General features: G+C 37.8%; 1 protein-coding gene across 1 annotated transcript in view; it reads right to left on the minus strand.

The window, feature by feature from the left end:
• The window catches only part of arid5b (AT-rich interaction domain 5B), a 65,403-nt gene that overhangs the window by 37,384 nt on the left and 9,938 nt on the right, over nucleotides 1-18,081 (minus strand). The window contains exon 4 of the mRNA XM_072437650.1: nucleotides 777-1,007. Coding sequence (XP_072293751.1) covers nucleotides 777-1,007 — 231 coding nt within the window. The remainder of the gene's footprint in view (nucleotides 1-776; nucleotides 1,008-18,081) is intronic.

An 18,081-nucleotide genomic window follows, 5' to 3' on the forward strand; every position in this document is an offset into this window, starting at 1 on the left:
ATTAAGATATGTATAATTAAGTTTACCAAGGTTCACTAGAGAATACGGGATGTACAGTATATGTGAATTTCTAATACACTTACAAGAAATAAATATAGCACTTCTTTCTGCACAAAAGCACCCATTGAGAGACAAAATCAACACTGTAGGTACTATAAACAGCTATTACTACTGCACAAAAGCAGTGCCAAAGAACAATGCCAACAACATCTTAATGCATGAGTGTATAGTTACAGTATGTTGCACAGAAACTATTTGAAACACATAATGAGCCTCATACTGTTGCTCAGGGTGACACATTGCTTCACAGTGTTAAACTCTAGCACTATGTTTATTTAAGTCCATCCCACATACACGTTAGCACTCAAAATAACCAGCAACCCACTTCATGTGCTCACGCTCTTATCAAATCTTTTGGAGAGCTGTACCATGTGTGTTTTTGGCACCTCGCTCGACTTGGTAGTGGTGAAGGAAAGTCTATGCTCAAAGTGAACATATTTTTTAAATGCATTTTTCTTCTTGTAAATTAGTCACTTGTGTCCTAAACAAAATGATGTGTATGTTACAGATTGTCAAATGTGGTGTAACACATATATTTTCTAAAAAGGTTTACGCTGCAAACTTAAATGTTATAAATATTTAAAGATTTCCATGATAAAATATTCCTTTTCTTTCTTTTCCATTGCCAGACTTAAACAGGTTCAAGCGAGTGAAACATTTGTTCCATGTAACTGAACAATGATAAATGTGTTCTTGTGAAAGCATTACAAACTCACCAAACTGATCACAGATGCTGTCGTTGTGCAGGAGGGAGGGGTGCTCGAATGTGTCCCTGCAGTAGAGGATCCTGGCGGCCCCTCCAAGTGCCGCGATGCCCCCCAGAGCCAGCACCGTGTGGTCTATAAGCAAAGACGAGGGCTGCTCCTGGAGACGCACCAGCACCGAGCGGTACCGGCAGTACTGTGGGTAACTCAGGACCAGCACTTTACGACCATCCTCCTCTTGACCTGGAACAACAAACATGTCATTAATTTGGCTTCATGAGGGTCTCATATTTGACCTACTTTATCAACATTGACAGTTCTGTTCAATATGTTGCGCTGTAGTACTAAACAGTTCAAGGGATCTAGGAGTCAAAGGAAACTAAATATCTCACAGGATGACACACCGTTCTTTGTAACTTGGATGAATTCCTAGCAGCTGGCAACTAAACAAATATTTTGGTCAGTAAGTAGTGAAACACTAAGTTGGTTAGTTTATATGTAATCTAATCCTCCTCTCCAATGACCACTGAAGGCAGACTGTGGTGTAGTTACATGATCTCTTTTCACCACCTCACAAAGCTTAAACAAAGCCAGGGTAAACGGTGTATGCTAACTCGTGGTTGGGCGTGTTAGGTTGTTTTATACAGGCGTGTAATGAATACAGCAGCAGAGACTTGACTAATCCTTTACCACCTGTGAAAACCAGCTGGCAAACAAATCACATCCGTTTCATACAAAGCAGAACACTTACAAAACACTAAAAGAGGAGAAGATAAGAGTAAGTAGTCACACATAAAGTACAGGGAGTCCTAAAGTGACACAGGACAAAGTGGGTCAAATGGTTTTACACACTGTATCAAAAGAACTAAAAACGCACTTCCCTTGAAAATGAACTTTAAAACAAGTGACTACAACTGAAGCTTTTTCTACCATTTAAAACAAGTGGACTTTTTATGATAATCAGTTATTCAAAAAGACACTTTGTTTGTAAGAGATGGAAAGTAATTAAGGTGGAAGCACTAATTAAGACGTATGTATTTTTAGCTAAGAAAAACGTGTCTGTCTCCACCCACGCAACAATGATATAAAAGTAATTAAGTGCTGGGGTTTGAAACAACAGGCAAAGCAAAATATGAACAATAGACAATCAAATGAAGTAAATAGCCAGGTGTAAATGAAGTCTTTTGAGACCCTTGTGTGATTTAAATGGCTACTTTAACTGTACTCACGCTCTAAAATCACCCTGTAAATTAAACACTAATCTAATAAGATTTACATACTACATTTGAAGTGATTCTTTGAAAGCAGAAAACTGTGCTAACATTTTTCCAGCGCACAACGCCAACTACGTGGTTCAACAGTTGATGAAGCAGAGCCAGTTTCAAACAGGATTTTTATATGAATAATTTACTGTCTCGGATGCTTGTACAAAGCCCTTGAACATGACATTCATGGGAAATTCTGGACGGTGAGTTATTATTTCAAGGATGGCCAACTAGCAAGAATTTCACCTTGTCTTGTGCAGACTAAACACGTTTAAGTTTACATTTTAAAGGCAATTGTTTTAAGCATGAAAGAGCAAGGCAACGATGTAATGTCCAGTGGATAGAAGAGTAAGGACCTATCAGCGGTACAATAGTTCAATAATAATGAACAATCATGAAAAACAATGGACTAATATATATATTTGTCGTTGTTATAAATCTTGTGTTGTCATGTACAATTACAGCTCAGTTACAGTTTTCAAATGCCAAGGACTGGACTGTGAGCGGTCACCGTCAGACCTGCTCTTTCTCCGGAGGACGCACACAGGATTTCACTTGATTAGATTCAACTTGGGAACACAGCCGCGGGGCATTAATAACTGTACAAAGACATTGTGAAAGACGCACGTTGGCAGCGTGGGTGTATGCATGCGTGCCTGAGCATGTGCTATTGAGTGTATGCACAATTTACTATTCTTTTTGTTCCTGTGGACAGCCTTTCCTAATAAAGTACGTCTTATCTTTATGTAACCTGTCTAATTGGTTTGGGCTGTGGCTACATGAGCGCGGAGCTACAATACACGGGCAGAACATTATGTCATTTGTTTCTCTCTATGTCCAGCGACGCTCTCCCTCGCTCTAGTGTTAGCATATTATTTTCAGGACAAACTGTGAAGCCTCTGACCTCATAAACTACAAACGTGTCCAGGCTGGGGCGGCTCTATGGCACCCCTGACATTACACCTGCAGCCCTCTTACATTAATACACATTCTGGTGCGGTGTAACTAAGTGCTCATTTGCCTTCACTGACAATGAATAGACAACCCTATTCCCAAGATTAAACTCGGGTGAATCATTATCACGTGTGGTGGATGTTGTGTAATGTGTAGCTCAGTATGCTGTGACATTAAGTACGGGGGTGATTAGATTTGTGTTGCTCCATGTCTCACTTTACACTTGATTAAGATGAAATATGATTGACTCACATGACTCCATAGTGAGGCAAGAGCAAGTGGCAAGTTTGCACACATCTTTTTCACAGTGCTTCTACCAAACTGTGGTCATAATGGGGTCATTTGTAACTACATCAAGTCTGATACTCTCCACCTCTTGATGAAAAAGGATGGTCTTTTGAAGCTAAAATGTTTTTAAAATCACTCCGGTAACACAAAGTTTAAAAAAAAAATGTTCTTTTATCATTGTATTTTTCCGTTGCCTTTGGTCTTTCACCCACGTAACTGTAAAAAACAGAAGAAAGATAAGGTTCTTGGTACACCAAAAATCCAATTAATTTATCTCGGTTGTTGGTTTTCTTCAAACAAACCAACTGTTGCTATGTTATTAAGCATCTCATCAAAATAAACCTAGGTGTGTTACCATAGCAATTAACTATTCAAAACTAAATATGCTATCTTTTGAATGGGCAAAAACTCAAAAGTGCTCATATAAACAGGAAAAACCCATGAAAACTCAGTGTGATATGCTGTTCTACCGTCCAAGAAAATTACATTTTTGGGCCTTTCTTTTGAATTTTTAATATTGATATTGGAAAAAATATATAAATAAATAAATTGGATATAAGTGTCGGCTGAATACATACTAGATCCATACCACGCCATCCCTCCTAAACACATTATTCATGATTTGTTTTGTCTTAGCTGTGTTGGGATTTGGTCGTTCACACCAAAAGTGTCTCAAACAGGTAAAAACATAAGAGCTTAGCGTGAGTCTGGTGTGTGCCGCCGTCTGCTAAAGCCATTAATGTGTCACATGATATACAGCGAGCAGTAAAATTACAACGCTCACTGCAACCCACTGTGATATATGCGCACACATTTCAATTCATAAATATGGCTAAATTATTTTTAACAGCGCACAATAGATCTGATATTCACTGATGTATTAGAATGGAAAGGAAATGGTACTTAAATCAGAACAAGAAAATGCAAATGAATGATGGCAACACGTTTTGACAATGTGTTACATATGGAAGAAAATACACAACATTCTGTCTAATTATAGCAATAGAAAAGTGTTGCCTGCAACAAGCATGATAAATTATAGTCACAATCAAATTCCCGTGAAACACTACATGCGAGAAAATCATTAACTGCAGTGAGGCAAAAATAAAGCGTTTCCAGTTGTCTAAATTACTTTAGTCGTGTGAAATACAAGGACATCAATAACTGAAGCGACAAATAGATCATTAATATTCAGGTTGCCTTAGAGTGACAGCCGTTTTTAGGCCAGTGTGCTCATTTCTCCTGCTCCATGTCACCAACTGCAGTCCTTAAATCACTCATGCGCCTCAAATTTGCTGTTGTCAACGTTTCCACATTATCTGCTTGGCCAAGGAATTTACTGGATCTGCCTGCTGCTTTTGTGAGGCTGGTGGGAAATGGTCAGCCATGAAAGCCAATAATCTAATTGTCTTATTTGATTTTAACTTTAAGCCATTCAGCAATATGTTGTTGTATAATGTACAATAGAAGCCTGTACTAGGTTTTACAAATATAACATACAGTGACTTTTTTTTAATCTCACATAGAATCTGCATTCAGACAGAATATTACACTCAAAGTAAGTGACTAATACATCAAATCATATTATATGACCCAATAAAAATGTAAATAGTTACATGATAATATGGAATAGTATTTCACTCTTATAATTCATCATGTGTTTGTTATAATAGTTTCATCATAATTAAATCCTGAATCTTTTTTTTAAGTTCTCATTTGTATGATATATCACCTCTTTACAGTCATGACATCCAGCGTTATTCTATATATTTTCTCTATTTTGTCTGTCTTTACATGGTAACTGCTTCACTGCTCTGTATTGATCTGGCCTCTTTCCATTTAGCCTCTTATCATAATATATAACATATCAGAGACGTGTGCAGCCTCCAGCTCCAACGCAAGGGGCTCCACGCTGAGAGAGAGAAAACGGGGGGGCAGTACATGCAACGGCAGAAGCCCAATCTGGCTCTGGGTCTCATGTTATTGAAACCTGACCAAATAAAGAGGCAGCAGCATCTGTCAGTGACACCATGGACAGGCTGCACAAGGAGAGGGGGGGTCAGCCTTTTCAATGTTCAACTTTTACATTCCGCCCACTAAACAATGACAGTTTACTCACGCCAATAACTTTACATGCTCTAACTTTATTTGGTGACATTATGCAAAATATCACCAAATAAACAATACAACCTTTTTATTGGATACAATATATCACTTGGTTTCTTATGTCATATGAATCAATGGCAGTGAGTGTGTCACTTTGTAGTGCAGACTGTTCAGTCAGTGTTTTTTCTCAAATGTGAATGTAGCGGCAGAAAATCTAATGTGTTTGTGAATGAGTCAGTGGCTGTTGATCAGCGGGGCATCAGTCACAGGCAGTGACTGTGGGAGCTCACACAAGTGCACAATAACCAGTACAGACTGAGAGGTGAGACTCTGCTCAGTCTGTCTGAGAACATCACTGTGTTAAAACAACATAAGATAAGATAAGATAAGATAAGATAATCCTTTATTGTCCCACATGGGGAAATTCCATTGATGCACATGGGGAAATTCCATTGATGCATAATCCAACACTAAACGTCAATGTCCACAATAAAGCACTTTGCCTTATTTGTTTGCTCCTTAAGTTGCTTAAAGTTTATCCATGTATCCATGTCAACCTGACGTTATCGTCATTATACTAGATTATAGATGTGTGCTGAATTAATTATTAATAATTAATAAGTATTTATTAATGAAGTTTTTTTTTTGCAAAACGTTCAGACTCGCTCAATGGATTTTATCAACAGTGACTCAACATTGTGATGTAACTTGTCTTCTTTCTTGAATTAAAGACCACATCATACATAAATGGATTATATCAGTTTTGATTGTTTTGTTTGTTGAATAGTTTTATTGTGTATCGTGTACAAAAGGCAATTTAAGTGATATGACAGTTTGAGGCCAGAATGAAGACATGTAGTAAGTAAGTAAGAAGTGGGGCGACTGGGACAAATGTGTGCAATATTGCAACACAAATTAAGTAGCAACACTTTTACAGATGAATGTACTTAGATTACATATGCTGTTTAAGAAGATTAAACTAAAGAGTGGCGGTGCATATGGCTTAAAGAAAATGGGACTGTATCCTTCAGGTCCATGTGCTAATTTGTCTATAAGAATGATATTTTCACAAAAGGGCACTTACCCCCAGAGGAGATATTATACTGACAGTACAGAGGGTAAAGAAAGCCTGGTGTACAAACAGGGAGAGCGCTGGCTGTTCTTAATTATAGTAAAGCACTAAAGCGGCTCATTCATTTGAACTGGGTGGAGCTTTGGTCTGTGACAAAAGGACATAGAGCATTTCTATCATTTTACCTCCAAAGGACTGTGGACATTGCATTAAAAGCATGGATTGGTCATGTCACCATGGACAGCAAAAAAGTACATGTCTCACATGCTAATTTAGGGTGTTCTTGGCCTGATGTTTTGTGGTTGACAAAGAAATAGAAACAAAACCTGTAAAGTATTTGCCAAAAAAAACAGCTCTATGTTAAATATTTTGAATAGAAAACAAGAGATCACTTTGCACCACATGATTTATGTGATTCTGTTACATTAAACATTCTTTTCCCTGAGCAGCTCCATAGCAACCATCGCTCCAGTCCTAAGTGTCTGGCATGCAGCCAATAAGCAGCTGCCTTATTGATCGCCAGATTGAAAAGTTTGTGTTTAAACGATCCTGTAAAACATAAAGGTATTAAACAGAGGCTTTTTGTCAAAAACACAATTTGGTTCTTTTGAATTCAGCTACAGAGCACAAAACAGGTATTTCTGAATACATTTGATATGACATAAAGGTTAAAACTATACATTAGTTCAACTATAAAATAATTTATATTAACTGATATTTTATCAATTTTGTATTTAATTAAGTTTTAAGTTATTTAAAATCCTCTAATGAGTCAGAATCTTAACATTATTATACTTAATATGTTCTCTATTATCTGTTATGAAGGCAAAATGAGTGGGATTAAAGAGAAGAGATGAAGGACTTTGGTGTTGTGTTAGATTGGGTCAGAGCACTGTTCACTATCTCTCCTGCTGCTGCTGCTGCTGCTGCTGCTGCTGCTGCTGCTGCTGCTGCTGCTGCTGCTGCTGCTGCTGCTGCTGCTGCTGCTGCTGCTGCTGCTGCTGCAGCATGCTGCTACATACAGACTACTAAAGGCAGTCTGGGGTCAATCCACTGACGCTGCAGTCCACACAGCGAAGCAAGCAGCAAGAATATACAACAAAACTTAAAAATAAGTATTATCCTGATGAAGATATTATGGTAATACAACCACATAAGCTAAAAGATGTCTGTAAATATTTTGGTTGAGGATCAAGTAAGGCACAAAAAGTGAATGGACTGTAAACCTAGTCATTAAAGTGCAGAAATATCAAGGCATACCCTTATTTAAATCATATTAAAATATACCATGCATATCTACCACACATTTGTGGTATTATCCATGTTTAACTCTCACCTCTAAGAACAAGGTACAAATTCAACATTTTTATTTATTTATTTTAATTTAGTGAGAAATGGGGAAAATGTTGAAGCTCAAAGTTCAAAACCGTTCAAAAGCCATGATCCACTGGCAGCTGTGAACTCACATCGCTGAGGCTGTCAGCGGCACACAACAGAACTGTAAAAACACAATGAACGTCTGAAGGATCCATTTACAACGTACAAGTGTTGAACGATATGACATACAAGTGTTGAACGATGAGAACAGTACAGTCTGTTACAGACTGTCTGGTACAGAATTTTGATTACATTTGAAAACATACTTTTTTCTACAAATAATGACTTAAATAACATATGTTTTATAATGATAAAACATATTATATTGCAACATGTTTTCTAAAATGAATCAGAATCAGATCAGAAAAGGTTTATTGCCATTGCTTGCTTTGGTGATTCGGTACAACATAAAACAATGAACAATGATAAAACAACCTATAAAACCAAGAAAGGCATGCATTACTATGCATTACAGAAAAAAACATTTCAATCTACCATAGGATTCAAATAAAAATAGGCTTACTATGTACACAAATGTACAGTTAAATTTAGAGATGTAGTGCAGAGAGTGAAAAGTGCAGTGAGCCGTAGCCGTAGCCTGTATTTGAATGCTTTTTGTTTAGTTTTTTAACTCAAACATCACATGCACTGTTTTGTTTTTATGTATTTCTTTCTTTCCTTTACAGCACATGTTTGTGTTTGAGTGGATTCTGTTGAAGGTTGGCTACGAGAGAGAGCAAACACAATCTTATGAGGCGATTGGGAATTGGGTCAAGCGAGGAATTACATGCCATTCTAGATCAAAGTTTCAGAGTGTTTCCTCAAAAAAGGCCCCTTCATTTTCAAGTCAGGCATACTTCTCAGGGCAAAAGGATTTCATATGTTTTGTAGAGTGGAAGGATAGCATTATTTGGGACAGGCACGTTCCCCAAAGGTAACTGTGTAATGAGGAGGGCATGTTTGGGGGGTTGTCACTCGACGTGGCTCCACAGTGAATTCCTGTCATTATGTAAGAGGCTCTGGATCACCAGATCTGCTCAGAGGAAGGATGTAAACAGCACGTTAAGCCAACCACAACCATTCTCTATATGACTAATAATAATACTGCACAATCAAATAATACTTTTCATTTGTAGTAATGAAGTGCCATTTCAAATGAAAAAACAAAGAAAGTATAGATTGTGACAAAGGCTAAATTATTTTTTTAAGAAAGAAAAAGCAGATTGACTATACTGTCTAGTCACTCTCAAAACTCCAGTTACCTCACGCCGAGCTTCTCCTTTCTGCTCATGCACATATAATTATAATCTTAAAATAATATCTAAAATATAAAAGAATTAGTTGGCTAATAAAACATTTGTTCCATTAAGACCAACCGATTAATTGACTAGAGAACTAAAGGACTGCAGGTGCACTAGAGTCATGTAGGGCGATTTATCTTTACCAAATACAATTATTGTAATACATTTAGTTTGTGGTATATACTGTAATTTGTTTGGTCCACAACCTGAATTATAAGATCCTTACCAGCAGATTTACACAATGGACAAATCTCTATCAACATCCAGTCATACAGTTAATTCAAGCGGAACTCTTTTCCATAATTACATAGCACACAATGCTGCGTTTATAGTGGCTTTATTTGGCTGAGGGGCCTGACAGTTACGAGCGGATGATAACAACTAGAGCAGAGCCCAAGGGGAGACGTTTTCGACTGTGGCTTAAAGCGAGACTGTACAGAAAGCAATATGTCATTAAAAACTAGCGCCATCTGTTCACATTTCTTGTTTATGTTGCATCATGGATATAAAGCATGTTGAACACACAAAAGCAAACACACACAACAGTGGGATTTAAGTATTTTCTGTGTAATTTTAGCAATTATACATCCAACCGCACCACAAGAAGAAAAAAAGTATTGTGTTTTCTGCAGCCCTAATGGTGTGCGTTTGAAGACCTGCCTCTTATCCTATAAAAACCTTTATCATACAAGATCCGCTAAACAAGCAGGTCATTTCTGATCAGCTCTGACTCGCTCTGCTTTAAACCACTCAGGCTGCACTTTCACATTTGACAAACCATTCTTTAACCAAACGTTTTATAATCAGGGCACCACAGCCGAGAGTCAGTGTCAGTGTGGCGCAAGGAACAGATTAAAATGTAATTTGAGGCTGAACGCTCCATGATGACAAGGTAACACAAACTGGTCAGTCGTAATCTCATAATCACTGATGTTGTTTCCTGGAAGTTAACAGGTACTTTCAAGGAAAATACTTTTAAAATCAGCTGTGAGAAATGGTTTATGTTAAGAGCGTTATAAAGAACATAATCAGTTTACTGATTTGGACAGTGGAATGGAAACAGTTTGAGTAACTCCAATTATTTAGTAAATGTGTACTTTCCAATTTCTTGCTAGTGTATCATTTATGTAATATGATAGTTTGGTGATCTAACTTGGCATCTGTCCTGTAATAAGCGCTGAGTGTACAGCACTTTTTAATGTGCTGCTTTGTTAACGGTCTATAATCCTTAAAACATCAAATGAGACAACAGCTCCGTCTGAGTTATGGCTAAGAGGAAAAACCAGGGGAAAAACACTGTCTGGATGCCTCTCATTTTGCCAAGTCCTCCTCGGGCCAGAGCATAACAAGGAAATGGACTGACAGGTTGGGAAAGAGGACAGAGAGGCATCAGTAATCTATTGTCTGCAGTGAAGGCGCTTGTTCCAAATGCTCTGCCTGTCGATGGATCAAAGAAAGCAAAATATATTACACCATCTGCAGCGGCATGTTCTACTAAATACTAATGATATCATTTGTATTTCTTTGGCCTAATAAAAGCATTAAGAGAAGTTATGTACCCAGGCACACACACGCTGCTCCACCAAAGGTCTGGAATCTATCAATTCTCTCGGTGCAATTACCATCAGTGCTGGAAAAATGCATTACCTCTGCGCAGTAAAATGAGCACTATGTTATTCTAACAGGGCTGAAGTCGATCTTCCATATTAAGAAGCCTGTGACCCTGTTGCATCTGTTGTTCCTTATAAATGAAGACAAGTATTAAGTGCATGTAGCAAGCCAGATCCACAATCAACAGTGAGAGCTATTTTTACCTTGACACGGCTCTGATGGAGTGAGCTTTACCTTCCATCAACCACAGCGGGTGAATAAAACAGAATTAGAGGCAACAGTTCATTTGTTCTCATGTCCCAAAAATATTTCCTTAGTTTCACTGCTCTTGTTCCGAGATATAGTACAAAACACTGAGAAAATATAGAAGACATGGTTTATGCTGTGCCATACTTATTTCAGGTAAAGGCTGCTGGGGTGAACATGTCAAAATAAAATGTGCACATCAGGGTGATCGTAGACATTCACCAGGACGCCAGAGGAGAAACTGTATATCACACTGCAGATTAGCAAAACAGTTGTTATATTTGCATTCCTGGCACTTTCTGATAAATCCTGCTCTGATTTTACGACCGTTTGATGTTCATTTGAGTAATTTTCAGATTTCAAGTAATTTGGTAGAGGACAGTTTTACATGCATTCATAAAGCAGATGGACTGGTATGCCCATAAAATATTCAGCGATATTAACTGTACAGTCTGTGAGGTCTCCTGGATCCTACGGAAACTGCACAGGGACATTTCACGTTCTTTGTCTGAAAGCAAAACTGAAATAAGCTGGGGAGAAGAAAAATAACTACCGCTGTAATGCATAAAATGAGCACCGTTCAGATGAAGACAAATGTGAAAACGTGTCGTGATGGGCTGATTGAGCAACTCAGTGTACAACAGTTTAAGGAAGATGTTCTCTCCAAAAGTGTATTCCAGCCATTTTAAATGCATTATAGAGTCGTCATAGTTAGATAAAATAGCTGATGTGACAACAAAACTATTGTTTGACATCTTATTCTTATTTAGCTAAAAACATGGTGTAAAACTGAAATGTGTGTATAAAAACTTAACACTATTTATTATGTTTTAAACACAGTTTTCACAGATTCAACATTTTGGTGTATTTCAGGTTAGACAAATGCCACCAATCAAAAACAAATTATCGTTATCAAAAAATTAAAAGATGCCTCATTAACCGATCTATGTGTGCACTATTTGATTGTATTGTAGCGTCTTTTATTCCTGTTCACATTCAAATTCAAGGCATGCTCAAACATCTAATAGATTTTTCCAGCCCAGCACACAATTTACTGCTTACAGATTTAGAATTGTCTGGCTTCCGGCCAGGCCACAGTCAGAAGGGAATTAATGATATGAGCACATCAGTGAGGAAAAACAGCTTGTGATGCCGTGCTACAGGTCTGAGCATAATGCAGAAGATAGTGCATACAGCAAAATGGGAACAAAAGCTTGGAAAACAAATAGATACTGGTGAACGACAGAAATCAATACGGATTCAATACATGAACAGCACTAAATAACAATATAGATTTTCTTCAATATGAAGAACACCCTAATAACAGATTGTCATTACAAGATCACATTCGTGTAAGTAGCACATGCTTGTATGCACCAAAGCAAGATGTTGCTGTTGCCTGTGGAATTAAAGGCTGACTAGAACGAAGGCACATCGTCAAGTGTTTATGAACAATATGGCTGCTTCTTGAAAAAAAAAAAACAATGACGAGGATGAACAGATGTAATGACAGCAGGTGAATACATTGAAATACAATACTGAAAACTGTAATATGAGATTGGATTAATTGCGCAGCCCTGTAGTCACTATGCTTTTTCTAACAAATGTGATGCTGGACAGATAAATGTGGTGGACCAAATTAGTTTGAATTAATCATCAATTAGAAATGGGAATACGTGCCATTGACAACATCAATCACATCTTAAACCCAAAGTGTATAGGACAAAGTAAACAGCTGAGTGAATGGAGTAGTAAGCATCAGTGTTTTACTTGAACATTGTTTCCATTCTGTCAGAGCCAAAACACCATAGAGTGACACGTTCCTTTTATCTGTTTCCACAAAGCCCTCAGTTTGTGTCGCGGTGCAGTCGAAACATAAAGCATTTCTGTGTGATAGTGACTCCAAGTCCCCAATATGTGACTCTGCACAACAAATCAACCGTGCTGCGTCTGAAACAGTCTGTTTCCTTATCACCTGCTCTAACTCGCCTTAACAGGCTCCAAAAAGGACAGAATCTCACCTCTGCATCAAATTGAAATGTTCCAACTAAAATATTGCAGTGAGTATATGAGGCTCGCATACGGATCTGGCGTTATATCAGCGGGCAAGAGCCGGGGACATTTCACGAACACAAAGATTAAAAGATGTCCCATATAACTTATGTGTATTATCTTTGTATTATAATCATGACAGTCCAATGGTGAGGCTAGTGATGGAGAAATGTCAGTACAGATTTGAGTCAATTCTAAGGTTATTACATCATCACAACAAGCCATTCTGACAGTTTACAATGTGGAGATTCTTTGTTGGGTTAGGGTTATGGATTTCTGAGGGGAGGAAGAACTTCTATAGGATACAATGACAATGGCATCTCATGACCTCTTGGGCTTTGTCAAAGCACTGGAAGTCAAAGCACTGGAAGAACAACTTTTAGGACTACAACAAAGTCTGGGGAATAAAGTCTGGCGGTAATGCGACACTCGGCTGTCGACTGCCATAAAACAACAGCAACAACAGTCTAAGGAATAAAGTCTGGCGGTAATGCAACACTCGGATGCCAACCGCCATAAAACAACAACAACAACAACAACAATGTTGGGGCTTTAAAGTATAGGCGGTCTAAATTAAATCTAAAGAATAAAGTCTAAAGAATAAAGTCTGGCAGTAATGTAACACTTGGATACCAGCCGCCATAAAACACCAAAGAAGAAGAAGAAGAATGTTGGGGATCATGGCCTTTGAACTGAAGAATGAAGTCTAAAGAATAAAGTCTAAAGAATAAAGTTCAAATTCAATTTATTTTTGTAACTTCCAAAATCACAACAACAGTTGCCTCTGAGGGCGAAAGTTTAAAGAATGAAGTCTAAAGAATAAAGTCTAAAGAATAAAATCTTAAAAGAATAAAGTCTAAAGAACAAAGTCTGGCAGTAATGTAACACTTGGATACCAGTCGCCATAAACAACAACAACAACAAACATAAAAGAAGAAGATGATTTGTAATGTTCTTGGTTTTGATAGATGCTTGATGATGTTAGGATTTGTCTGCTAGCTATGATCTATGACACCTGTGGATCCTTAGGGCACATTCACACTTATAGTGCACTTCTGCTTATGCGTCCTTGTTTATGCCTGACAGTGGACAACATGGATCCTTTGAGAAATGTGTTTTTTCTTTTTTTGCAAACCCAAATGCTTCTTGTCAAGGAGCACAGAAGGAGTGCTTTACAGTCGGCTATATTGCACCAAATAACCCATTGAAGTTGTGCCACTGGCGAAAGACCTGGCGCCATGCTTCATATTTTGCGGAAGTGACGACAAGAAAAGGCTTTCTCTCTTTGGATAGATTGGGTCCAACTTTTAGGCAAACACTGCCAACTATTGGTCTGGCATGTTCCTGTGGATGGACATATTTAAAACGATTATGTGTGTACGCAATACTTTTTATAAAACGAAAGGCGGTGGATATGCGTTTATAAAAATACCCCAGAGCACACTTAAAGTGAACCACTCTCAACAAGTGTGAACACGCCCCATTTCTATATTTTGGATATTTTAAATAATAATAAAAAACCACGAAGTTCCTGTTAACTTATAGCACTGATTCCTGCCTGCCTTTTTTACGGTATGTTGCCATAAATGTCATTAAAAACAAAGTGTCGCTGACAGTTCCACCTATTCATGGGTTTCAGGCATAAGGATACCTTCCTGATTTGAGGGATTTGGCACGGCAACTGTTCTTTGTTGTCATAGCAATTGTACAATTCAAATCAAAATACATTTTTTGAATGGGAAAATGTCCTCACAAATCATTCAAATCAGAAATGAATCATTTGCCTGAAACAAATGACTCGCTGCAGTTCACAGGGTGAGCAGGGGATTTTTGTACCAAAATAGATACGCAACAACAAACTGCTAAATCCAACATGTATCACCATATAAGAAAAAAAAAAAAAAAAGTACAGAGCAGGGGCACAATGGAATCTTGTATGTAGAATTAGAAAAAGTGGGTAAATCTGGGAGTGGACCCATAAATGACATTAAAAAAAAGACTTTGGACTAGCTGGGTCTTGAACTCTGTATTTTATTTAGATTTATTTCATTGCTTGCTCTCTGTGTCATGTCATTAAGTTAATAATGAATTAACGTATTCTACCTATCATCAATAAATATCAATAAATGTTTAGTTAGTATTAGCTTGAAGCTGAGTTTAGGCATACAATGTACAAAGTATACTTTTAAGTCTGAGAGCAATAACCTTGTGTAATCTTTTCAGCTCACCTACAGCCCACTCTCTAAAGTCTTGTGTCAAAGAAAGAAAAGACAGAAATAATATTAAGCCATTTCTTGAGTGAGCACCATCTTTCTGCTGGTTTCTTTGTGATTATTTCCAACCCAGTTCTCTGTTTCTTGCAGCACAAGCCAACAAACTGTATCAGCAGATACAGCACTCCGACTCTTGCCTTCGTAGTATACAACAAGAAACCAATTTCAGCAGCAATGAAAAAAAAAAAAATCAGGCCAGTTCTCTGGGGAGAGATAGAAGTGCAGAATGTAAACTTCTCTGGCAAGCTATCCCCTGTGGATTGAACTGTAAAAAGAAGCTCTAATGCTCACTTCATGCAAGACAAACTTACTGGACAATTTGCATTACACAATTAAATAAAATGAATTTCTGGTTGAATAATAATGACTATCTACTACTACAGTATCTTATCACTAACAAGTCCGGGGAGTGTATTAATCCAGTGAAAAGTGACTTTGAAAGACCGAGAGTCTCAACATTTTGAGCCCCTTTACATCTGTGGAACTGGTTTGACTGACGCTCACAGCTTCTCTGCCTCACAGGTTTGAGTGTAGTCGTGTGCAAGGAGCAGGGCAGTGAAGGTCGCATGCTTCTCTAATGAATGACTGCAATAAGATTTTTAGTTTTAAATCTTATAGCTCTTTCACTGACAAGAGAAAAGAGCAATGCCACACTAGAGCCTTTTTATTACTGAAGAAGCGTTTGTTTTATGGTATTTTTATAAGCTGCCTGTGAGACAAACACTAAAATGCTCTTAATTCACATTGGTAGTGTGCCAGGAAAAGTTTGGATACACATTTGGAAAAAGGACTGTTTTTCTCAATAACAATGGCACACTTAATAGCTGTGAGGCTTCTCAATGCTTTTGCGTGTTTGTGGTATAGCTGCAGTATCCTGTTATGAGCAACAACTCAATTCCTTTGACAAAGCTTGGGTGCTTGGGAATAACAATCACAGAATACTTCAGTCAGATAATATCCATCATACTAACTTGGAGATCTTGTGTTTATAAATTCAAGCCAGAGAAAGAAGAGTAAAAAGCCTGACTAATCAAACTGGGATCAAATGACTGAATCCATGGACTTTGATCTGCAGGTTGCTTTCAGACGACTTCTACATTGGCTGCTGTATTATGAATATTTCAGTTCAGCAGTCAGCAATGCAGTGGCATATTTCATATTTCTAATGCAAACCCACAAAAAGTCACATGCTTAAAAACTGTCCAATGTGTCCAGCTGAGACACCAGTAGTTCTAATACTACTAGTGTTGTAGTGCTGCTAAAACTATTATAATAATATTGCTACTAGTATCATACCTAGGGCTGGAGTCGAGTAAAAACAATCCATGTGCATTGACTAGTCGACTAAAACAGGGGCGTGGCATGGCACTAACCAAATCTTTCAAAAGGAATATACCTCTGTGTTATGACACAATGCTTCACTCAAACTGCCCTCACAAGTGACAACGAGCTCACAGAATGTTATGTTAAGAAAAGTAAGTAGTAAACTTGGTAGTACATGTTACAAGGCAGAAAAAAACTCCAAATTCACTCCTGAATTCATCATAACAATGTAAAATAGTAAAAATTGTGTTGACTAATCAAGTAAAGACCTTGACAAGAGCAACCACTATGTAATCTGTTGAGGTTAATAAATATTCACATTTTAAATTTAGTAAAACAAAGCTTTTTTTTCTTCCAAAATATACTTTAGCTGTAAAAGTTGTTTAGTTTTTGTCTGTGAATCTCCACACAAACAATCAAACAAATCAAACAAAGCAGTGTGTGAGCCCAGCCTGTTCTGCTTAGTGTGCACATTCTCAGAGCAGCGTCCCATTGGAGTGACAGGTGCATTTGGAAACAGCCTGGTGGAGTCATTAATGTCTGCTCATTAGCAACACGCGTGCACACTGCGGCCCGCACCCACACTTGAGTTATCAACAGCCTTGTCTTCAGGTTAATACTGTGGCAGTGGATAAATCCATACGACACGGCCAGCATGGTGCATTTGTAAAAGGGCCTTGATATGCAATACAATATCATTTAAGATCCAGGCATCCATTTATGAAAGTGAGAGATGCACAGAAACACAACCACAATCAAAGTCTATTGATCTCTGGAATAACAACAAAACATCCTTTATCGATCCCTCCCCTTTTTTGCGTATGAGACTGCAGCAATGTCGGGTAATCAAGGGCATTGCACTCAAAAACACGTCTTTCCTTCCTGGAATAATACACATCTCGTCTATACACACATGGAAAATGACAGGTGATTTAGGCTTATATCTATTGACTCTCATTAAAATATACATTATTCAAAGGGAGAAAAATAGTGCTTACTAATAATAGATTGTAATTGTGATGCTGTTGTCATAAGAATGAGCATTAGACATTACAACACAGCAATGAACGAGAGCAGAAAAAAGTGCCTTCAAAGGGAACATTATGTTCTTTCTGATTATTAGGCTTAAATGCCACTGCTTCTTATTTGCATTGGGTGAGTCATCGACGGAGACATGCCACTTTATCTCAGGACTGAGTCTTGGTTAACACAGCAGTGAGACCCGGGAGACCGACTGCAATAATCAAACATTAAGTGTCAAAGAGAAGCTGACATTTAATGGTTACATATACGTGATAAATGCAGAAGACAACTATTCAGAGTCACATGGCTATGAAGCCAATATACAACAATCATAATATTCAAAACATTCACCATGAGATAAAGCAGCATTAGGGAAATGGTGGGCAACAATTCCACTGAATTAAATTATCCACAAATTTGTATTTT

Source organism: Eucyclogobius newberryi, unplaced genomic scaffold (genome assembly GCF_026437365.1).
Source record: "Eucyclogobius newberryi isolate DKJ021-1_F unplaced genomic scaffold, fEucNew1.0.hap1 SCAF_8, whole genome shotgun sequence".
Lineage (NCBI taxonomy): Eukaryota > Metazoa > Chordata > Actinopteri > Gobiiformes > Gobiidae > Eucyclogobius > Eucyclogobius newberryi.